At 36.3% G+C, this 24,067-nt stretch overlaps 3 protein-coding genes and 1 long non-coding RNA gene across 5 annotated transcripts in view; all 4 read left to right on the top strand.

Moving 5' to 3' along the window:
• LOC107732530 (protein enabled homolog) overlaps nucleotides 1-3,695 on the top strand; it is a 114,430-nt gene extending 110,735 nt beyond the window's left edge. The window contains 2 exon segments of the mRNA XM_016543889.1: nucleotides 428-485; nucleotides 1,154-3,695. Coding sequence (XP_016399375.1) covers nucleotides 428-485; nucleotides 1,154-1,191 — 96 coding nt within the window. The 3' untranslated portion in view covers nucleotides 1,192-3,695.
• A 1,548-nt stretch (nucleotides 3,696-5,243) lies between these two features.
• Nucleotides 5,244-17,987, top strand: LOC107732539 (lamin-B receptor-like). 2 transcript variants are annotated; one of them, XM_016543900.1, is made up of 14 exons: nucleotides 5,244-5,356; nucleotides 9,817-9,991; nucleotides 10,300-10,485; nucleotides 10,988-11,074; nucleotides 11,963-12,143; nucleotides 12,941-13,137; nucleotides 14,735-14,789; nucleotides 14,964-15,158; nucleotides 15,485-15,588; nucleotides 15,800-15,925; nucleotides 16,019-16,187; nucleotides 16,311-16,391; nucleotides 16,478-16,600; nucleotides 16,700-17,987. In XM_016543900.1, exons 2-14 carry the CDS (start codon nucleotides 9,827-9,829, stop codon nucleotides 16,858-16,860), a joined length of 1,830 nt encoding a protein of 609 aa, XP_016399386.1. In that variant the 5' UTR covers nucleotides 5,244-5,356; nucleotides 9,817-9,826; the 3' UTR covers nucleotides 16,861-17,987. The 2 variants fall into 2 exon arrangements, with proteins under 2 accessions (XP_016399386.1, XP_016399385.1); XM_016543899.1 differs by lacking the exon at nucleotides 5,244-5,356 and having other exon boundaries at nucleotides 9,559-9,991.
• Nucleotides 17,988-19,081: 1,094 nt separating this feature from the next.
• LOC107732541 (uncharacterized) lies at nucleotides 19,082-20,934 on the top strand. Its single transcript, XR_001638883.1, has 3 exons — nucleotides 19,082-19,420; nucleotides 20,527-20,610; nucleotides 20,757-20,934. It is a non-coding gene; the product is annotated as an uncharacterized LOC107732541 (long non-coding RNA).
• A 585-nt stretch (nucleotides 20,935-21,519) lies between these two features.
• LOC107732529 (leucine-rich repeat-containing protein 15-like) lies at nucleotides 21,520-23,974 on the top strand. Its single transcript, XM_016543888.1, has 4 exons — nucleotides 21,520-22,243; nucleotides 22,880-23,309; nucleotides 23,445-23,500; nucleotides 23,642-23,974. The coding sequence occupies exons 1-2, from the start codon at nucleotides 21,520-21,522 to the stop codon at nucleotides 23,068-23,070; spliced, it is 915 nt and encodes a 304-aa protein (XP_016399374.1). The 3' UTR covers nucleotides 23,071-23,309; nucleotides 23,445-23,500; nucleotides 23,642-23,974.
• Nucleotides 23,975-24,067: the final 93 nt, after the last annotated feature.

Below are 24,067 nucleotides of genomic sequence, written 5' to 3'. Positions count from 1 at the left end.
AGATATGAAAGGCATATGTAAGAGTCTTACTTATCTAAGAACACAGTTACTCAAGTCACTCAGCTCTGTCTGCTTTGCCCAGAGAAAGTTTTAGTGGTGAAGAGTTACAGCAGTAATTGTGACTGAGTGTTGATGTTATTACATACATCTACTTACCTGGTGATCTTGTCATTTAAATGGTCAGGGCCAAGTGCATTTAATATAACAGCTTATATTAAGAACTCATAGCATATTTTTTTTTTCTTGCCACAGTATCATGGTAGCAAATTTCTCTTCTCTAGTGTATATATTCTTATCTAATATGGAATCTTACTGACATGAAACAGTTCAGTGACATGCTCTTATAAGTTGCTTGACTCCTTTTGATTTGTGGAGTATTATAAATAATATTCTAATCTAATTACAAATGTATTGCTTTGCTTTTTAGGACATTCTAGAGGAGATGAGGAAGGAACTAGCGAAGCTGAAAGAAGAACTTCTTGATGGTAACATATTATTGCATTATATTGGCACTATATATGATGCACATTTAGCTTTTTAATACAATAGAAACATGAAAATACTTGACACTAACAGTCAAAGGTTTGGATACATTTGACTGAATTTGTTTCTTATTATCCTAAAAACAATTTTGATCTAAAGGCTTATGCTTAAATTCTTGATGATGTTGATAATAAAAATAACTTGATATTTGAAAAATAACTCCCTAATTTCCAAAGGGGTGGCTAATAATAATAATAATAATAATAAATTATTTATTATAAATATATTTATTATGCATTGATTTTTACTGTACATGTTTTCCATTTTGATTTATTTTATACAAATAAAAGTGTCTTGGCAAACTTTTAATTACAAATAAATGAGTTGGAATGGATAATAACACGTGACAAGTGTCCAGCATACAAAGGGTGCCTAATGCTTAATCATTTAAAATATAAGATTTATTTGTTTTTGGTCACTGCATGATTCCCATATCATCTTTTTGTGTTCTTTCATAGTTTTAATGACTTCACTATTATATAAAAATATTTTAAACTGTGATAATGAACGAGTATGTGTCTAAACCTTTGACTGTTAGTGTAAAATGGAACTAATCTACCAATCTGACGTGGACTGTTTCTAATTCTTCTGTCGTTTTTTGTGTTTTCAGCAATCAGGGAGGAGTTGGGCAAGTCAAACTCTGCATAGGAGGATGAGATGCACCTGTATTTTTTATCCACAGTCTGTCACTTCAGAGGTCAGCTTCAGTTTAAGACACTATCTCAAAAGCAATGAAAATGGAAAATTACAGTTTTAACCAGTGGTGATCACAATAACCATGATAAATCTGGATCTGTTGAGTACGATGCCGGGACAGACACAAGTTTTGAGCGTGGGGGCACAAGAGGCGTAACAGCGAGAGGATAACCAGATGCCTCAAAGCGACGCCATACACCAAAAGCCCCGTCTTGAAGGGGGTCAGGACATAGTCTTAAGGAAGTGACTGTCAGTATGCAATGGATGACTCTTACTGTGGAAAGAAAATGACGAAAAAAGACAAACTATTACTGAATTACATACTGTATTAACCATCGAAGAGTGAAATTGTAAAACAAGCAGATGACATTCATTTTACTGCACATTGTTTAGCAAAGGGCAGGCTTTGTTTATGAATTTAAAAGGTGGTAGTGGTGGCGGTGAAGTAACATTAAGTTGGCCTTGTATAGAGCAAAACCTTGAATCTGGCCAACCAAATGAGTATGGTCTATTGCTGCAGGACTCTAAAGCTTGTCTTCCTACTATTTTAACCAGAATATGTACATTAAAATGACAACAAAATAAACATTATACCTGCAAGTCATTCAGTCAAGCTGTTCTAATGTATGCCATGACCACATCAGGTAGCTTACTTGCTCTTTTGGACAGTTTTCATTATTATTCTCTTTTCAAAAGTGAATGCTCGACAGGCTGTCTCTAACGAGCCACTGTTATCTGTATACCTTCGTCTTGTGTGTTTGCTAAGTGTTCAGAAAGATCACGAAGGACAATGCCTTTCTACTGTACATCATTGTAGCTCTCTACCAAAATCCTCTCAGCCAATCGAAGTTGAGGTTGATGTCAGCGTCAGCTCAGACCGTATCTGTAGATAGTGCTAACCAGAAATACTATGAACTTTTTATTCACCGTAGGCTCTTTTCGTATTTCTTTCGATTTCAGTGCATGTCGTCTTATGATTGGTAAGGGAAAAATGGTTGCCACGAAAAATAATTTTCTTTTCCGTTCATAAGCAATAAGTGTAGCATTTGTTACGCATATTTCTCTCTCTGTCTCTTCTTTTTTTCTTTAATCATCCACTCTGCCCTCAAACTGTGGATGAATGATGTTCTCCATACGCAGTTCGCAACGGACACCTCTTTATAGCCATAATAAATTTTCAGGGGTTTGACATTTTACTTTATTTTGGGATTCAAAGATGTGAAAGATCATGTATGGCTACTTATTCATTTTGCATGGTGTATTTACCAACTAAAAAAAAGTCTGGAATATCTAATGAGGGCCAAGCAACACGTAACAGCTTTTTGAATGGTTTTGGGATTTTTTATTGATTTTTTTTTACCAATCAATTTATTGTTTATCCCTTTTTCTGCACACTGGAAGGCACTTGGCTCTGTTTTTCACAAGGGCTTTATCTTCCAACACGCTTTTGTTAGGGAACTTTATTGGGAAGTATGCTTTTTAAGACCGAAATCTTTGTAAAAAAAACATGAAGTGTGATTATAGGCTGTGCGAATTTTGAGGAGAATAACTGAGAACATGAATTTGTGACGTTCTCTCTGAACAGATTTTTCCTCTGTTATCCATTTCCCCCCCGCTATGCTCACTCGTCAATCCTTTGTAATTCCTTTTCACTTTAAAATCATCACTCAAAATAATCTCTCAAGGAATCGGAAAGTTTGTATAGAGTGTTTACAGCATTGATTGCACTTTAAAAACCCTGTAGAAGTTCAAATGATTCTATTGCTGACGAGACAGCCGTCATTTTGTGATCGGCACTATCACCAAAGCTAAACGGTAATCTATAGAACGTCACAATCTCCTGATCCACCTATGTTTTGACAATAAATAACTATTGTTGATTGGTCTTTAGGTTAAGCAGGTAAAATGTTTTGATCAAGGTTGATTCATTCCTGGATAAACCTGTTTGTGATCTTCATGGTTTGTGCCTTGTTCGGAAATTGCATTTGAAATGTCAAACATTTAAATGCGTATATATAGAGAGTATTAATTTAGGGCCTGCCATAACTTTATTCATTTGTTTTGCATTTTGCTTCAGTGAGTTGCAAAGGACGCTTTTACGATCTTGGTTTAAAATCAAACATCCATTCACATTCTCCTCTCAGTGTCATTTTTCTGTTGCATTACAGTGTGGTTTGTGTTATGGTTAAGACCACGTATGCTGGTGGGATCTGAGAAACTGATCGTTGTCCTCGTGGAAATCAGTTGAACAAGCAAAATGTTGATGCTGTTGTCAGCACACTGAGACTCGATTATGAGCGGACCGTGCTGGTTAGATTCAGCTGAATGTCCTTGTAATGCAATTTTCAGTTTCCATATCTTTCTGTTCTATCGTTCATGTTGTACCATACTGTTTTCATGTTAATTAGAAGTTTCTTACATGCTAACATTTGTTTTGTTTGAGCAAATTAAATAAAAGGTGCAATACATCGCTGTTTGCATTTATTTCTGAATTTAAATGTTGAAATGACTTCAAACTGATTACTTGACAATTCACGTATGATTACCTCACTGTGTTTTTCTTTTAAAGCAACACATTCTGAATGGTTCTTATCACTATATTAATGCATTTATATTAATATCTACTCAGTCCTGAGTATTTGACTTTGGAATCTACTAATTTACACCTTGTTCAGCATGACCTCACTCCTTCTCAGTAGCAAATGCTGCCACTTTTCTGTTTGCTGCTGCTGCACGGTTCAGCTGTGGCAAACAGGAAGGCAGGACTGAAGTAACACTGAAACTAAAGATGAGCATTACACAAACAGCTACTGAACACAGTACTCTTCTTAAACAATCCTACTGGGTCGGAAAGCACGCAGCTACTACAGTAGGAGCAGTTCAAGCATCAAGGTGCAGTTTGACACCTCCAGGATTAAGCATGTAAAGGCATTGCTAGAGTTCAGCTGAGGTCAAATGCAGCAATGCAACTTTGCAAAAACGGAAACCGAGTAAGACTACATCTGCTGTGCACCTACTCTTCAGCATACCCAAAGAAAAGCTGGTTTGTGATGAACAAGTTTGGTTGGTTAAGATTGCAAATGATGAACTTCTTTTGTAAATTATTTTATTGTAAATTATGCAATTTTATATTGTAAAAATGTAGCCATTATATAAATTATTTTAGAAATAGGATTGCTATTAAACATAAGGCTAATTATAATAAAATATATAATCTATACAATTTATGTAAATGATACCACAGAAATCTAATCTATTTTAACTTTAACACTGTACTTGCCCCTACAATGTAGTTTAATGTGTGAGTTCACAAGATTGAAATGTAAATGTAGATTTGGTCTATACAATAGAATTTCCAATTTTTAATACCCTGATTCCTGTGGTGTCAATTTTCATTCTAAACTCTATGTATGCATTTCATTGAGCGCTGTTTTGCTTTCTAAGGGACAGTTTGCCACATTAAGTATTTTAAAATAAAAAAAGTGTCATGTAGAAATACCTTAAATCAATATTTCAAGACAGAAATAGGCGGTTAAGAGTATATTTCTGAACAGTAATCAGTCTGTAAAAATGAATCCAGAAAAATTCCAACAAACGTTTCGTTTTAGTGATGAGTTATGTCTTTTAAAAGCATTACCCTCCAGTAGACACTTCTAAAACACACACACAAGAGTCATGTTGACTCTTTCTATGGCTCGATCCATTACTAACCAACTATAATTGCCCTTTTCAAGAAACTTTTCGCGTTTACAAGCACACTGTATGACGTCGGCTGTCCATCTTCTCTTTCCTCATAGTCATATCACACTGATCAACTCTCTCGCTAGGAAAGAACTCCATTTTGTAAAAACCCGATCCCCTCGAGCTCAAATGCCTCGCCTCCAATCAACGCTCACGTAAATCCCCACCGCCGTCCAATCAGAAAATTCAAAAATTTCAAAACGGGACATCCCAGCCAATCAGAGAGCTTCCCGCCCTCAAGGACGCTGGTAGGTTGAGCGGTCACAGAGGGAGGAACGAATTCAGAGCGGGGGCCAGTGTTTTAAAACAATATTCTTTATTTTATGAAGTTCTGTGGATAAGCTTTAGATTTTTAGGATATTAAGATCGACTGAAGGTAAGAAATCTTAATCAATTCACTTTGCATGTTTGTTTTTGTATGAGAATGCCTTTATTGCGACTGCGTAGTTAACGGTACAGAACTAGATCAGCGCTCAGTCCGCCCGCAACTCAGCTTTTATGAAGTAAACATAATGTATTGCTATTAACGGTCACTAGCTCTATCTGCATGTAATATAATATTTTGTAGAAACAAGTTAAACTCATTATTTATGTAAATAGTACAACTGTTTAGCGTTGTTTTGGTATTTGACTTGAATTAATAGACAGGAAACTTGGGCACGGCGCGCATTTATTGTTCTCTAACACAGCTCGTCTGTTTTACCTCACGAACTCTGCATTCGTTTTTTTATTTTTTAATGTTAAAATGATCATCTACATCGGACCTTTCGGTTTCATTGTCTTGTATGAGCACGAAAGTGCAAGTGACTCTTTCCACTCGTGCGCAAAATAGTCACGTTTAATAGTTAACTTACTTGACTCTGTGGTTTGGCAGAACATTTGTATTTAATACACTATTCATTCATTCTAACTGTTGATTTCTGTATCCGTTGTTTATGAACACTGATTTATTGTTGCTGTTTATGAGCCTCTCTCGCATGCGGACTGACTAATGGTTTGAATACATGACGTTTTCCCTCCATTCCTGTCATTCTTTTGCTGCGTTAAAGGAGCAGCATGTGAATCTGCACTGGGTGCCTTTGCATCAAATGAAAGTACAGTGAGACACAATAACAATTTAATTCATCATATTTTTTATTAAATATTCCAGAGTTTATATTCAGTCCGCCATAGCTAAGGTATTCTGTTTCGCTGGTTTGTTAATGTAAAATCTCTTAATGTGGTCATTGTCTGAAATACTGTTGATTTAAAAAGTAAAACCAGACTTTCTGTCGTAAGTTTAACTTTGAATAGCTGTTAGTAGTGATAGTAAATCGCGCGCGTCGTCCTTATTTGAATAACAAAAGCACCAGACTCCGCCCACGCACAATCACTCAAGTTTAAATCTTTTGCTTTATAGTTTCAGTTCAACTCTCTGGAAGCACATGGGATTTCTGCAGTGCTGGACTTCATCTCAGTGTTGGGTGTGTGTGTGTGTGTGTGTGTCTGTGATCTGGTTCAGGAATGTCTGGAATGTGTTTCTTTGGATTAGATGGTTTTAGGGTAGATGGCTTATGTTTTTATGATCAGTACTTAACATATGGTTTCAATATGAATATTTGGGTGTTTCCTGTAATGGAGAGTTGTGTGAGCAGAAATTTTAACTTCTGTTTCTGGCCTTGCCTAAGTGCCAAGATGTGTTGGTGGTAATGTTGGGTCTTTACAAAATAATTTCTTTGCAAGTATTCTTAAACATTATTATTATTTTTTATCAGTATCAAGCATTACTGTCTTTCATGACATGAAACGTTGCCGATTTTATGTTGAAATGTCTAATAAGTGATATCCAGAAACATTTTTATTATTTTGACACGATAACCTGTTAATTGTTAGACTGCAACATTATAAAAAAAAACATATTCTGCATTTTGAATACATTATTATTAGTGGTGGATTTATTATATATATATTATTTTTAAGCATTACATTTATGGAAAAGCTTGGTTTTGGGTTATTCAGCTTAAATTTTATTTTATTTTTCATTTGAGAATGAATGTCTGTAAAAAGCTGAGTAATTATTCAAACAATACAGTTGATAAGTAATTACATTTTTTATTTTATTTTTACTTTTGAAAGCATAGTAGTGTAATTGTGTTTTAGGGCACTATTCTGTAAAGATGCATCAGATGGTTCCAATTATCTGTAGATCCAAAAACAAGAAGCAATCAAGTAGAGAAGTGTGAATTTATAAAAAAAAATACTTGTATTGATCTTTCTGTAGTGATTTTTTTATTTTTATTTTGGTCTGTAGATGGATAGATGGTCTCATTGGCCAGAAGTTGTTGATACCAGTGTGATAGTAGAATCCCTCTCATAAAGGCCATTGAGAGCTCAACAATAGTGCTGAATACAGTGTGGGTGCATTATTCAGACCCATCAGCACTTCTGAGACTGCAGCTGACATCATCACTTCATTGTCATCAGGCCATGTGCAGCTACTCTGTTTTCCTCATTGGTTTACCATTGAACGTGTTTGAAATATCACAGAGAATCTTTAAGTTGTTAATTATCTTATCTTTAAGATAGATTACTGGTTTTGTGTTGAAGGGTCATGCCAATGCTCATGTGCATAAAGTATAAAGGTGTGTTGTTATGTGTGTTATATTCCAGCGTAATATGCAGAGACAACTGTAAGTAAGCTATTCATAGGTTAATTGTCCCAAAAAGTATAAACAATGGCACTACCAAAACTCTGTTTGAGCATCTCAGGTTCCCAACATGAGGTTTGTAGTTTGTCTTTTTAGTGGAAGACCCATTTTTGGTCTTGGTAAAACCTGTCTGAGTGCTTGAACCAGTTGTAAAATCAGTATGGTGATGCTATTTTCACAGAGATAACACACTTCATCTTTAAAGGCTGCACTGCTAGATACTATCATTAACAGAGTTTCTGTTGATGCATTTAGTTTCTAGTATGTCCTAATTTTCAGACTGTTGCATTTGTTTAGTAGTTATTTAAAAAAGAAAGACAATAAAACTGGTTATGCCTATAATGTGAGGGAACTGAATAGAGATGCACCGATTGCAATTTTCTTGACTGATTCCGATTTTCGATTTTTTTTTGTAAGTGTGATCTGCCGATACTGATGTTTGCCTATTCCGATTTTCTTAATTGACAGCATATACAAACAAAAATCTACTTTTTTCCGATGCAAAACAATTATTTGTTGTTATAACAATTATTATATACATAATAAAAGAAATTATTAAACATTATAATTCCCCCAATCTGGACTAAGTTACAGATGTTCTCTCACTTAAACAACTCTCAAAATAAAGTGCTCTGTGACTGGAAAAAAAAGGCAGAAATTAGTTGCTGTATATAACAAAACAGATGTCATTTCCCACTGTGTTTATAAATGGTATTTTTTCCCCCAAACCTTATTAAATGTGTCATCTTTCACATCAAATTCTTGCATTTTCAATTAATTCAGTTAGAATAATAAGACGCTGTAGAGTTGTTACCATTCAAATGAAATCAGTATCAACAAACTCAATTTTTCCACTGCAAAGGAAACAGAAGCTGCATCTGAAGTGGCATTAGATGTATTTGTTTACACAGACTGTTTGATGAAGCTGAGAGGTGCCATAAATGAATGTACACCACAAAATTGCAAATGCATAAATAATTTTACAAGATTAATGTTTTAAATAATTTTTTGAACATACAAGAAATGTTGGGAAAAATGCAATGATATTTTAAAATATATATTATAATATATATTTTAAAAGAAACCAAACCACCAGTAGGTGGTGGCAAATTACTGTTTTAATGAATGGGTTACTGAATCATTGACTCACTCGATTTGTGGATTCATTCCGTAAAACACCACTGTGTTGTTCAGAGACACACAACAGTTCTGGCATGACATAAATACATCTTCAGTCGCCGTTTACACTCAAAAGCATTCTCGCGCGAACATTTTTAGGGGCCAAGTTTCAATGTTTCCCTAGTTATTTTTGTTATTGATGTTTTAATCAGACTTCTTGTCCTTTCGGGCAAATAAAATTCTCTCTCACTTGCCCCTTTAAAAAGTCTACTTGTCCCAGACAAGCATTAAAGGTGCAATATGTAAGATTTTTTTTATTAAAATATCCAAAAACCACTAGAACAGTGTTATATATTTTGCTGACTTGTGTATTTACATTATCCCAAATGTTTCAAAGAATGTTTAAATCCAGAGAAATAAGCAATTTTAACTAGTGACACGGACCGTGTCCATAGTTCGTTTCGCTTCGACGGCTTTCCGCCTCACTCTGCTTCATACTACGATGTTAATAAATCTTTAATTCATTAGCTCATCCATGAACATGATTTCTGTCTGAGTCCCGTCGGATTGCGTCGGCTGTGGGGATGAAGACAACAACTCCCATGATTCCACACTCAGTCACGGCATCATCAAACTACGCCTTTGTTTCTTTGTTTTGAATACATGCCCTCTAGCGGTGAAAACTTACATATTGTACCTTTAATCGAGCCCTGTTCCCTCACGGTTTACTTTGGCCCTACATGTATTACAAATTGCGAACTTTTCTGTCTTCTTCACTCACAGTGAAGAAATTCCACGCTGACGACATGTTTACATGCGGATGTGAGCGTAGGTGTGACGTCAAAACAGACCAGCTCGGAATTGGCAGACTGGCTGGCCGATCATGCAGAAAATCGGCTAATTCCAGTCCCTGGCGGTCGATCGGTGCATCTCTAGAACTCAATCATGTCATTGTACTTTTAGTGGGGACAAAACATGTTGAATTGGTTGGGATTCAGGGATACTTTATCTTGTGTTCATTATTTTGTAGGAAAACCAGGATGCCGACTTCAAGGTTTCAGATTGGAGATACTGTAATGGGCCGCTGGCCTGGCAGTAACCTTTATTATGAGGTCAAGGTGCTGAGTTATGACAACAAGACTCTGCTCTACACCGTCATCTACAAAGATGGTACTGAACTGGAGCTGAAGGAATCTGACATCACGGTATGAATGAATTGAGAATGATTCAAAGAGCATCTTGTGCTTTTCTGGAAGAATGAGCACCTGACTGTCTGTACAAATGAGTTCACATAATCAGTGACACAAATTTACTTATTTGATTAGTGACCTAGAAATTGTGCAGAATAGTTGTATTAGTTTATGCCATAGTATTTCTTCAAATGTTTTAAAATCCTAAAACTTTGTAAATTCCTAGGTTTTAAAACCAGTTATATAGATATTTAATTGAACGACATTATGTAACATTAGATTAACTTGCAGTGTCTTGTGGATATTTTTTTCCTTTATTGCAGAGCCTGACAATATTTAAGCAAGGTGTTGCACGCTCTCGGTCCAGATCCCGCTCTCGCTCACCGGGACGCCCGCGTCGCAGTCGTTCCCGTTCTCCAGCTAGGACGTCCCGCCGATCTTCCTCTCGCACCACAGATGTGCGCAAGGAAAAACTCAAAGAAGTGCTGGAGGTCCGACTCACTCCAGTGGTAAGGAGACTTGTTTGCTAGGACAGAACAAACACAAACTCTCTACATTTAGGTCTTTCTTTCTCTTTCTCTCTCTCTCTCCCCCTCCCTTTCATGCTTGCCTTTCATCTGATATTTAGCATGTTCAGAATGTTAAGAATATTAAAAAGTTTAATATATAGTATCAAAAAAAAAAACATTAAGCCTTTGGAAATGCCTTTGTAAATTTGTAAATGTTTTTGAAAGAAGTCTCTTTTGCTCACCAATGCTGCATTTATTGGATTAGAAATACAGTAAAAACAGTAAAATTATGAAATATTACTACAATTTAAAATGACTTTTACATTAAATAAAAAATTTTGTAAAATACATTTTATTCCATCTATGGAATTTTTATTTGTTGATTACAAGTTTAGGAGTTTAATCTAATTTAAAGCAGTTAACTCAACCATTTTAATACTGTTATCTCATTTGTTTTCCTCATGGGTTCACCTCACATGTCCTTGACTGTCATCTGTTTCAGTCGATGACACACGAGAACAATAGCAACAGCAAAAATGAGAAGAAAGAGGAAAATAATACAGCTAATACAGCTTCCACAATCACTGAGGTATGAATACATCATGGATTCACATTTCATTAATGTCTTAATTACTAGTAACAATAGAACCTCCTTAATGTTTCCTGTCAGATATGTTAGAAACTGCTCTAGTAAAGGCTGGAATGTCATGATGCATGCATATTGTGCCTCTCATGTGTGACAGGAGCCCATTTAGTTGTGCACACAAAGCTATAGCTGACTGTGGGCACTGTTTAATCATACCCTCACGCTTTTCAGCATGTTTCTCCTCATGGGACAATTGAATGGGCTTTACAAAGCATGACCAGACTTTACATGGGCTTTACATAGCATGACTATGTAATCCTAATGTTTCTTTTCTTGACTTAAACTCATGGCAAGATTGATTGCCACTGAAACTTTGTGCTCAAGCATGACACAACATATAAAAACACTTTTTTATTGTATTCATAACCTGGGAAGCAGTGGCTGTAATGGGGTTGTGAACATAAAAATTACAGTTCATGAGTTTGGGGTTTATACGATTATTTTTTACATGTTTTTGAAAGAAGTCTTTTATGCTCACCAAGACGGCATTAATTTGATTTAAAAAAAAAAAGAAAAGAAAAGTAAAATATTATGACAAATTTAAAATAACTTTTATGTTTTTCTTTTAAGTGCAATTTATTCCTGTGATAACAAAGCTGAATTTTCAGCAGCCATTACTCCAGTCTTCAATGTCACATGATCCTTCAGAAATCATTCTAATATTTGGTGTTCAAGAAACATTTCTTATGGTTTTGAATGTTGAAAACAGTTGTGATTTTTGTTTGAAATAGAAATGTTTTGTAACATAAATGTCTTTACTGTCACTTTTGACCAATTTAATGAATAAAGTATTCATATTTAGAATGCTCTCTCATTGTAATGTTCTAACAGGAGAAGACAGAGACTGAATCGGAGAATCAGGCAGGTGGGCGCTACAATCTACGGCGCAGGAAGGACCAGGGCGATGGCAAGACAGTTGAGTTGGAGCAAAAGACAGAGACGGAGGTATTATCGCAAACTAAACCACCCACTGCCATCAAGACAACTGATCTGGAGTTCGGAGGAAGAGTTGGTGAGTCTCGGCAATCTAATGTGATTTTGGACTGTGTAAATCCTCACAGTAGACTTCACTTCACATGTAGAAGTGTAAGTCTGCAGCAAAACAAGCAGGAAAATTATTTTCAGAAATTGTCTGATTATTTCTGTGCATTTAAATCTGAATAGCTTTTTCCATGATATTTAAAATAAATAATTATTACAGGGTGGCCGCGGGTCCTTAAAAAGTCTTAAATTCAGATTCAGTAGGTCTTAAATATTTTTGGTCACATTACCACAAACATTTCTCCAGTCTGACGGACCCAGTGAGTGTCCATCAAGAGTACTTTTTCTCCGCTGTAGTTACCACGTCATCAGAGAGAACTGCGGTTACAGAATACACTCGAACACCAGCTCGCTGTCCAGCCTCCGAACTACTTTAATGGGTTAATGCAAGTTTACTGAAAAATGGCTTGAGAATAAAGTATATGAAGTTACTTACATTTTAGACACAATTGACTGTTTTGTTCTATTTCACCAACGAAAATAGTTCCAAACAAAGATCAGAACAGAATTATTGCGCACACTCTCCAAGCAACACTGGCGTTTTTGTTACTGAATGATTCAGCTGTTTGAAGGAATCCGTTTAATGAATAAGTGACTTACCGCCACCTACTGTCGGTTTAGTCTCATGTTTAAAAGTTAGCATTTTTCCCGAACATTTCTCATTTGTGTCTGCTGTCTTAAGTCTTAAAAAGTCTTAAATTTTACTTGTTCATATCTGTAGACACCCTGTATTAGAATTAAATGCTTCTGTTTCCTCTTGTCTTTCAGGTGTGTTCTTCCTGATGTTTCTGTTGCCTGTGGCTGTGTTGGCATCGCTCATTCTCTGTGGGCAGAAGGATGCCAGTCTCCAGAGCTTCCCTCTTGAGCTCCCTTCCCTTCAGTCTCTCTGGGACTGGCAGGTCTTTGGCATTGTCCTGCTCTGGCTTCTCTTCCAGGCCGTTCTCTCCCTGCTCCCTGTCGGAAAGGTACTGTCCACCAATCACATGACTCCCCGTGACCCAGGATTAGGCACATGACCACATAACTCTGTGGCTCTCATTTCTGCTTTGCCCGTTAGCTGTAGTAAAGCAGGCTAGATTAGATTAATCACTATTGGTGGCATGCAGATAGAGAGCCTTGCTGGAAAACATCTGGTTTCGTTTTCCAGCCTCTTAAAGGTAATTAAGATAGGATCTGAAAATTGTAGTGTGTTTCCATGAGTTTAAATAGATTATTTCAAGGGTTTTTCAGAAATATATAGGACCTGATTGCCTAGCGATTATATAATATTGAGTATGTTTGTGGACTTTTTGATAGGGCTGGGCAATGCTTTATTGTATATTATATCTACAGCATAATATGTGACCCTAAGCAGAAAGATTTAGTTTGATGCTTCACATCCACTCTCATCCAGGCTAGGCACACTGTAACTATTAGTGATCGACCAAATATCGACATCTGCCGATAAGTTTTTCTGTTTGGCTGGTGGGTTCAAGGCGGGACCTTTTATTTTGACGGCCCTGAGAACAGCAGCACCTGAGCACACAGCGCACACATTCTCCCTCTTCATTGTTTGCTGTCGCCGTTTAACAGTTCTGTCTAATACAGATAGAATAGATTGATTCTGTCTAATAATCAGATAGAACTGTTAAAGGAATTAAAAGGTATACAAAAGGTATTACAACGATTGCTTTTATATTATTAGTAATAGAAAGGCAAACATAATACGTTCTCGTTTACCGTCAGCATTCAGTAAATACGCATTTATATCATTTAAACAAATCTTTGAATGTCTAATAAACATTTAATTTCACAGACCTTGCAGACTCAGTTGAATACAGCTGTGAGATCTTGTGAAGTGTGCATTTGTATCCTGCAAGATCGCTTTGCCAGACTTATCATTTGTTTATGAATATTACTTTGGATTGTGTCCCTTTTATTTAAAAAAGTATTAAGGTCACTAGATCACAGAACAAGAGATGTTACTAGATGGTTATGTAATATGTAAAATATTTGGGGATTACTGTATATCTTGATGTAAGATTTTAGTCATAATGATTGAAATATTGTGAAAATTCTATGCTGCAAAATACAAAAATTAATATGTTAAACTTGTTTTTATCATTACAGATAACATTTAATTACAGAACTATACCATTTGACCCATTGGTGTTATGTTAGTAAATTATATACTATTATAGTATTTATTAATATTTTGAATTAGTTTTTGTTATTTTTTTCATTTTAGTTTTAGTAATTTTATGTGCTTTTGCCATTTTTAGTTTATATTTAGCTATTTAGCTTTATTGTTTTTATTTCAGTTTTAGTAATTTTAGCACTTAATGAGTATATAGTAAGTATAATATAATAATTAGTTCTTAGTATTTACTTACTTGATTTCAGTTAATTGCCAATGCAATCTTGCTAAGTATTGTTTGTAATTCAAGTTTTTCAGCTAACACTTTATTTTTGGTTTATTTCAGCTTTATTTGATTTAACAAAATTAGTAGTTTTAGCTAATAACAACGCTGAATAGTGGTCACATGTAAATCATTCATCTCTCTCCATCTCTCCACCCTACAGCTCGTTGAAGGAATGCCTCTCAAGAATGGAAAAACTTTGAAATACAGGATTAATGGTTAGTCTTCAAAATGTTGATGCTTTTTATGTTGTCATTTCTAATGTCATAATTTAAATGACTCCCATTTAAAAAGCTTAAAATTAGGCATTTTTACGTTTGGTTTTTAAAACTTTACTGCTCCGATAGTTGTGAGCGAACTGTTTAATGATCTCTGATTTTGTTCTGCGTCAGGTTTCTATGCACTTCTCCTCACGGCTGTGGCAGTAGGTGTGGGTGTGTATCAGGAGGTGGATCTCAGCTACATCCATGCTCACTTCCTGCAGTTCTACACCTCGGCCCTGCTCATCGTAACTCTTCTCAGCGTCTACCTTTTCGTCCGCTGTCGCTGGGCGTCTGAAGATGAGCTTGCTCCTGGAGGCAACTCTGGTATGATGCTTGGTGTAAAATCAGGCTGCATTGACTGTATTTTCCCAATTTAGCTCTGGGTATTTTTACTTCAATGGCTTTTAAAGTGACTAATCCCCATTATTGATTCCCATTAAATGATTATCCAGACAGAGTTGTCATATAGTTCTTAGTACTTAGTTTTCGCAGTTCTAGTTGGGATAGAGCAATCACAGTTGTTTATAATTACTAAATAAGCCTTCTAACAAGATCATTCATTTTATAGAGATTGCACGGGAGAATTTCCATTTATGTTAGCTAGAGTTAATAGATTTAAAAGATTATACTTGTTCTTTTTATTCCTCTAGGCTACATTATCTATGACTTCTTCATGGGCAGAGAGTTAAATCCCCGCATCAAGAATTTCGATATCAAGTTCTTCTGTGAAATGCGTCCAGGCCTGATGGGTTGGGTGAGTTTTGTTACTGTTTTTAATTTTCCCTGTGATGGTTTATTTTGGTTAGACTGATGTTGTAATCGCTCCTTCTTGTGGTCAAACATTTATGGTCAAATTTGCAGGATGAAGTCAGTAACACTCAGTTTTCATGTGAATCCTTAGTGTGCTATATTAAACGGTTAGTTTTTACCGATTGAAGAAACATAATCATTGCTTGTTTCTATAGGTATTGATTAACTTTGCAATGTTGCAAGCTGAAATGAAGCACCAGAATCTAGAGAATCCCTCTCCAGCAATGCTCCTGGTCAACATCTTCCAGCTCCTGTGGGTTGTTGATGGCTTTTGGCATGAGGTACAACAATTGTTTTACAAATCAAACACAATTATTTCTTAATGCAGTGTGGAAACCATAAACTGATTGTAATCAAATCACTCTGTATTTCAGGAGAAACTTCTGACCATGATGGACATAGTGTACGATGGCTTCGGATTTATGTTGACGTTTGGAGATCTGACTTTTGTTCCCTTCACATTCACCTGTCAAGCGTACTATCTAGTCAGCCATCCCAATGAACTCTCTGTATTCTGGATCATTACTCTCATCACTATGAATGGTGAGTTTCTGCCAAGGTTTTTTTTTTTTTTTTTCAATTTACCTTAAGCTACACTAGAAAGATGCTAATGTAGCTTTTAAAGGACACAATATCAATATGCTCAGTTTTGAACTTCTCTAACAGGAATTGGATACTATATTTTCCGGAAAGCCAACTCTCAAAAGTTCACCTTCAGAAAAAACCCTTCTGACCCGGCAGTGTCTCGTAAGTGTTTTGAAACACATTAACCAAACGAACAAACATCAAATGTTAAAACTGTTTGGTTTAAATTGTCTTTTAAATCTTATCAGACCTGAAAACCATTCCTACTGCAACTGGAAAGAGTCTTATTGTGTCTGGTCTCTGGGGGTGGGTCCGTCATCCTAATTACCTGGGTGACATCATCATGGGTTTGGCTTGGTCTCTGCCGTGCGGTTAGTGTTTGACTTTATTTCACCTTTCTGATGAAGTGAAGCTGTCGTTTCAGTCTGTCTTGACTCAATCTTGCATTTTATTCCTGATCTTTTCTGTAGGATTCAACCATTTGATCCCATACTTCTACCTGATCTACTTGTTCACTCTGCTGGTGCACCGTAATGCACGGGACGAGCGTCAGTGCAGGAAAAAGTATGGCTCTGCGTGGGAAGAGTACTGCAAAGCTGTCCCATACCGCATTTTCCCAGGGATATACTGAGGACTCACAGACTCAGTCTTTTACAGACACTCGGGGCAAATAAAACTTTCCTCAGGATGACCTGGCTGAACATCAGACATGGTTGAGTTGTTAGCGGCTTGGCAGCTTTTTTAAATCTTTGACTTTTTTTTGAGCATCACATTTGAACCAAATTTTCTGCCTTGTCACAAAACGTTTACGGATAGTGGACACTGCCCCTTTTTTAGAGTTCGATCTCTTAAAGATGTATATTGTTGTACAGATGTGTTTTTTTTTTTTTACTCACGATTTTTTGCATGATCCGTAACTTTCAATCTCATCTTATGTACACATATACACATTTTAAGTATCTGCTTGGCTATTTACCATTGGCTTTTTGTAATGACTAGTTTGTGGAATGCGTTTGTATATTGTGTATGATGGGATATTTTTTTTAATATGTATAGTAAGAAAATATGTAATGTTCTTTCTCAGGACCAGCAATTTGTGAAAAAAACAAACAAAAAAAAAAACAACAAAACTATATTTTCTTAATTTCTGTACATATTTAATAGAAAATTTTAGGTTTGGTTTGCATTTTAGGCATTTTATGCACTGTTAAACAACTTTCTTTTATCCAAAGTTCACAAAATTTGGCTTTGCTACCTCAGATTTTTCCAGTTGAAAACAATGTAAAAATTAGTTTTGTTTTTAGTCAGTTTTTGGAAACTAGTTTTCAGGCACTATGTGAAGTATCCCAGTATCTTTTGCAAAATCATAATTGTGTGCTGTGAACAGAAACGTTGAGCTATGAACTTCAATCTTGTACAAGGTAGCATCACTTTACATTTTCATTAAGGTTTTAATTTAAAACGTCAGTGCTCAACTGTGAATGTGTAATGTAAGGCTTTTCTTAACTTATCTTTTATGCAAGTATATCACTTGTGGGCATAACATTTGTCCTAATGAGAGTTTGAAATAAGTATTTATAGCTAAGATGAGCTTTTACTTTTATCGCAGTGAAAAGAAGCATTGTACAATGTTATTATTTATCTGGTTAAATTTTAGAGTATTCACTTTTGTTAAATTTTGTTCTCTGACGAGCAATTTCTGTAAAAATGCCATTTTTAAATACCCATTATTAATTAAACCACTCTAGACAAACCGTCTTGCCACAAAATCAAATGTACAGATTTGACTGTTGAGCCTAAATTCCTATTGTAGCTGTTAAGCTGGTGATACACGGGGCAACTTTTTGGGCAATGTTGCCGCCAACGGGCAACCAGATGAGACACAGGGCCCATGACCTATCTATTCCAGATAGACATTTGTTATCCACTCTTAATGTGAAAGTGCCCAAGCATCATTGCTCAAAAAAAGTTGCCCGGCAAAATGTGTATCCTCACCTTGTATCATCAGCCTAAGTCTATTGTTTACCATCCTCTTTTTATTCCATTACATTATCCTTTTTTTCCTGTCAATAATTCTACTCTCTCTGCTGATTTGTAACTGATCAATGTGTTATCAAAACAAGAAAAGAAGCTTGTCATAAACTGTATTAAATGTTCCCTTTCTCTTCCCTAAATGTAGACTATTTGTAAAGGCTTCAAAATTCATATTTTGGCAGGATGCAATATTACATAAGTTTAAAAAAAAAAAGGTAGTAACACATAATTCTGTAAGAATGACAGAATTTTAAATGATATTTGACAATATCCCACAGTAAATACAACATTTACTGTGCAATCTTTTTTTTTTTCATTTTAGATTTTAGTATTTTTTGTTTTATTCGTATAGGATTTTTAAATTGTTTTATTTTATGTAGGTACGTTTTTGTATTTAATTATGTAGCAAGTTATTTATGTAAAAAAAAAAAAATTTTGTGGCTTTCTTTGTGGCACAACAAACTTGTTTAGCAGCCCTCTGGATCAGTTCCTTAAGTGAGTCATTTGTTGATTCAGTAGATACTCTTGACAGATTTTTTTTTGTATTATTATTATTATTAAACAATACAAACATTAAGGCAGTACAATTATCAAAATCATAAGTAAAGACAAGATAAAAACAAAAACAGAAAAACAGATTAGTTTAGTTCATTCAGTGGATCATTCAAAATTTGGTCATTTTTAAACGATTCATTTTAATGAACCGATTCACAAGAGTCATTTGTTCGTGAATCGGGCTATACCTAGGTACGTTTGCAGCACGTGAGGAGCGCCGCCGCTGAAAAGCAGCGCATGAAAACACCGCTGTGATATGCGACCGACGTATGTCATGTGATAAATAAGCAAATATTTTTTATTTTTCTGAAATTGTATGAAGCGCTCCAACACTCACCGTTTGCGTGCCGCACTTCTGCGGCCGAAGTTGAAAATGGTCGGATTATGCGCTTTAATTTCTGACATATCTCATATTTAAACAGGAAGTTTGGGCGCGAAATATCGAAGTTTCGTTCGGTCACATGCTTCATTATTGTTGCCAGTCGGTTGCAAAGTACAATAATCTCTTTTTTAAAACTGTCTTTGTACAACAAGAGATGCGTACATATTCCTCAGAAATCCTCTTTTTGTGGACCCACGGAAGAAAGATCGAGGTTTGAAGGGTGAGTTAACATTGATTAGTCTCATTTTTATTCCTTTACTAGGGCCTGTCCCCATACTGGAGTCTTGCGGATCCGTGATAGATCAGAATCATCAGTGATAATTCGTATGCATTAGCTACAGTCTAGCACTAGATGTCAGCAATGTGTTGTACAATTGACGTAAGGTTTGCTCTGTGATAGGTCAGCTGGCATAAGGATGTTTTATTTTGGGCACCTGGGGTGAAGGATCTAGTGTCGAAGTATCACTTCTCTCATTAAGGGAAATGACAAAGTGACTGATGCATGAAACCATTTCATTCCTTGGCCAGTGCGCAACAAATGAAGTACTCATGAATGTGCACATTAGAAAGCTAATTGGTTTTAGTGTCATGCTAAATTGTGCTTTATTAGAGACAGCGAGAAGTGGTGCGTCGGTTTTTCTCAGCTTGGAGCTGGAGAAATTATAATTATGCTGCTCCAGATTGCTTGCATATTGTGTTGCTGTTGGCGGGCCTTGAAAGAGCTTTCATCTTTATCGCACAATAAAATCATCTCGGTGAGCAGACACGTCAAACTTAAAGATGCAGCCATAATAACATCTCTAGAGGTCTGCGCATTTCCTGCAGCCAGCCCTCTTCTTTCAAAGTGTAAAACGAGAGTGACACTGATGATGCTCGCGAGAAACTGAGAAACTGTGACTCGCTCTTACTGATAATCCTGGCGGACAATGCCAAGAAAAGCCCAAGGGGGAAGATGTATGAGGTCCTTGTCCTTATCAGCTCAGCAGGCTCTTAGAGGGCAGAGCGGTTGTGGCGCCTCCAACGATCATTGTGCTCACCGACCCACCCTATTATCATGTGTGCTCGCTGATATAACAGTGGCATCAATCTGCCGTGAACCAGACCATACCTGTGCCAAGTTAAACAATCAAAGCCGTGCATAAGGTGCCCTGTGAATTCACACACCCACGCAAAAACACATGCCCGCATATTTCTCTCTAGGGACGCAGGAGTTCATTTGGCAGGGACCCTGTCATGATCTGTGCATGTCAATTTTCTCACCAACCTGCTGTTCTGGGGGTTTTACAGAGCTTACACTTTTTTGCTAAACATTTCGGCTCATTTCAGACTTCATCTGAAAGACCTACTACACCGTAGGCACAGACCTACAGCATTTAGACATTCAAGTCCTATTAAGCATCTGGTCACAAGGTAAGTCTGCATGAGTAATTTGCATCTAATACAAACATTATGTCCGTTTTGAAGCAATATGTGGATTTATTTTTGCAGTAATACTCCTAATGCTCTTTTCAGTAGGATTATGACATAATTAAATCACTGGCTTTGTGTGTTTTCAGGGATATGAAGCTGGTTAGCCGTGCTGTGGCTGTGGGTTGCGGAGGCTTTGGAAAACTGCCCCAGTGCTTGTAAATGTAGTCAGAAATCCAGTACGGAAAAGACTGAAGTCAATTGTCAAAAGAAGGGACTTGACAGCATCCCACCTAAACTCCCTCTGGACACATAGATCCTTAAAATTGGTGAGGAGAGACTGCTAACTTTTTTTGGGAAGACATGTTCTTAGTTAGTACTAACCCTCATGACAAAATATAAAGAAAATATATATAATAAATTAAACACTTCATAAATCATGGACCTTCATGTAGCCATATTCCACTGCTTAATATTAGACAATATTATTGTTTTTACTGTTTTTTGATCAATTAAATGCGGTCTTGGCATGAATAAGTTTTTCAAAAACATTGAAAATATTTCTCTGACTCCAAAACTTTGAACAGTAGTGTACATTAAAAAATTATACCCTTCTGGGGGGAAAAAAACTTAAACCTGCACCAGCCTACTGTGGTTAGCTGGACTATTTTACCAGTTTATATGGGTTTTTTACTTTTCAGGTCATAAGGTCAGGAAACCAGCTAACAATACATACAATAAATAACAATCAATTACAATAATTATGGTAATTTGACTGTTAATGTGGTTACCGTGATAATTCTTCTTCACTTTTAGTCCATTAGTTATTATTCCTGTCCCAGTGCTCAGACACAAACCTCTCACTTGGGTTAAAATTTGTGTAGTAATTTGTGAGGTATATTACACTAAAGAATGGACGAATTAAAGAGTGTTACTCGTGAAAATTTACTGCAGGACCTCCCAGCCAACATCCTGAGCTCTGTCCCAAAAATCAAGAGTGTAAACTTAGAGCGAAACTCAGTCAAATCAATACAGCCTCAAGCATTTGCTGGTGCCCAGCGACTGATGCATCTGAATCTGCAAGGAAACCGAATGTCCAAACTTTCAGAGAAGGGCTTTAAAGATCTCCTAAACCTACGCTTTCTCATGCTGGGCCAGAATCAGATAGCTAGCCTGAAACCTAACATATTCATTGGCATGAGGAACCTCTCCGAGCTGGATCTGCCTCTGAATGCCCTCACTGCTCTCCCACCAAATGCATTCAAGCCTCTGATTGCCCTCAAAGTCCTGGATCTAGCCTTGAACCACATCCAAAGCATCTCACTCAAAGCCTTTGTTGGACTTGAAGAACTGCTTTTTCTCAATTTGGACAACAACAAGCTGAAGAATATCCAAGCTGGGACCTTTGCGCCCCTGATTGATCTTGAGATGCTGGTGCTAGACAACAGTTTTCTCTCCACACTTACCGTGGCCACACTAGAAGGTCTTTCCAACCTGCAGGAACTCTATGTGAGAAAGAACGCAATTGAGAGTCTGCCAGCTGACGTGTTCCGCCACACACCTAAACTTTCTCACGTGGGCTTAAGTGGAAATCGACTTCATGCCATTGATGGAAACATGCTAGCCAACATGCAAGGTAAGAAGTAGTACTTTTAAAATCAACTAGTATGTTGGTTGCCTGAATGACTAGTTAGCTATCGGTTCTAAGGAAACTCAATGTTATTAGGCTGGTTTGAGGTCCCCCGTCCCTGTTCGGACTTGTTTCTTAGGGGGTAATTACATAAGACATGCTTCTGCATTCAGCTAGACCAGAAATGCTCAAACTATGGGCCAAAATTGGCCAGTAATGCCATGTCATATCACAAAAAAACAAATAGGGAAATAAGAACAACACATGCAAGAATATCTTCTTTTTTAATTTCTGTTTTTGTTTTAACATTTTTTTATTTGAAATGTAAAGAAATATATATTTTTTTCATGTTAATTTTAATAATATAGTTGGATATAAAGCAACATTTACTTTTAGCCCATTGTCCTCAAACAAGTTTGATTTTTGGCCCTCAACAGTAAAAATGTTGAATAATTTTGAGCTAGATGGAGTGCAGTGTAACTGAACATTTTTATCATTTTAACAACATCTTAAAAATGCAACTAATTAAGTATATCAAAGCTAAAAATAAATGGAAAAATCTAGATAACCTAATTATCATAATTGCTAGCAGAAAAGAGGATGTTAAGTGTAACATGTTAATGACGTCTCTGATTGATTCAGGTTTGAAGGAGGTGTTTCTGCATGACAACCCATGGAAATGTGACTGCAGTATCAACTCGCTGGTACATTACATAGCCCAGACAAGGGCTAATCACTCTCCTCTGCGAAGACTTCAGTGCACTAGCCCAGAAGAGTTTCGTGATAGACCCATCCACCAGCTGAAATCTGATGAACTTCCCTGCAGTGCCTAGAAAATCCTCACATCTGATATCATATCACGAACAACCTCCAAAAGTTGGGAGCATGGTATAATAACAGCGTGATACTTTCTGCAACTAAATGGTGATGCTTCACATAACTCCAACCACAATGACTTAAACAGGTTAATGATAGAGCTGCTGTTCTGCAGATAGTCATAATTTTCACCCACATCAGTCGACTATTTTCAGGCCACCTGGAGAGCAGTACATCCTTCAAAACTAAGCAGGAAGTGTGCGTTTTTGTAATATTTTAATAATAATAATATGTTTACACATTCAACTAAATATTACAAAAGATCCTCTTAAATGTTTGTTATATATTCTATGCATTATTTATCCAAAGTGTTTTTTTTATTGTCCTTCAGCATCTACGTTGCTGAAGACGCTGTCAAAATATAATCCCTCTAAATAATGTTAGTAGGTGAGTAAATAAAAAAAAATACAATATCATACAGCAGTTACAATGTCATTAAACCCGTTCTTAAAATTATTTAATCTATTTGATGTATACAGTATATACACAATAAACACATCTTGAAACTGCAAATTATTTTTTTGTTAGACGCAGGGAAGCTTAAAGGAAATAAATAGAGGTTAGAAAATCCCTCTGCTCAGAGACCGACTGCAAACTTCCAGCACCACCTGAGACTGAATTCCTCATCGGATTGTTACAGCTGAATAAGCTTCCTTTGAAATCATCATTCTGTCTCTAAATTCCACCCAGGGCGCTGAGGCTGCAGTCCCACATTGAGGAGTGAGATCTTTTCAGATGCTGGGAAGGTGTTATTAAAGCAGGCTGCTAAAACTTATGCTTTGGTATTTTACATATTAAATCTAACTGGTGGGACAGCATTTCTAATGTAATGAATTCATGGTACATAAAAACAGCAACGAAATATTAAACTATTCAAATATTAAATATCACACAATGTCACAAATTTTACATTATCTATCTATCTATATCTATCTATCTATCTATATATATATA

Source organism: Sinocyclocheilus rhinocerous, unplaced genomic scaffold (genome assembly GCF_001515625.1).
Source record: "Sinocyclocheilus rhinocerous isolate Xijiao unplaced genomic scaffold, SAMN03320098_v1.1 scaffold640, whole genome shotgun sequence".
In the NCBI taxonomy this organism is placed as follows: Eukaryota; Metazoa; Chordata; class Actinopteri; order Cypriniformes; family Cyprinidae; genus Sinocyclocheilus; species Sinocyclocheilus rhinocerous.
This window is presented reverse-complemented; position numbering and strand designations above follow the sequence as displayed.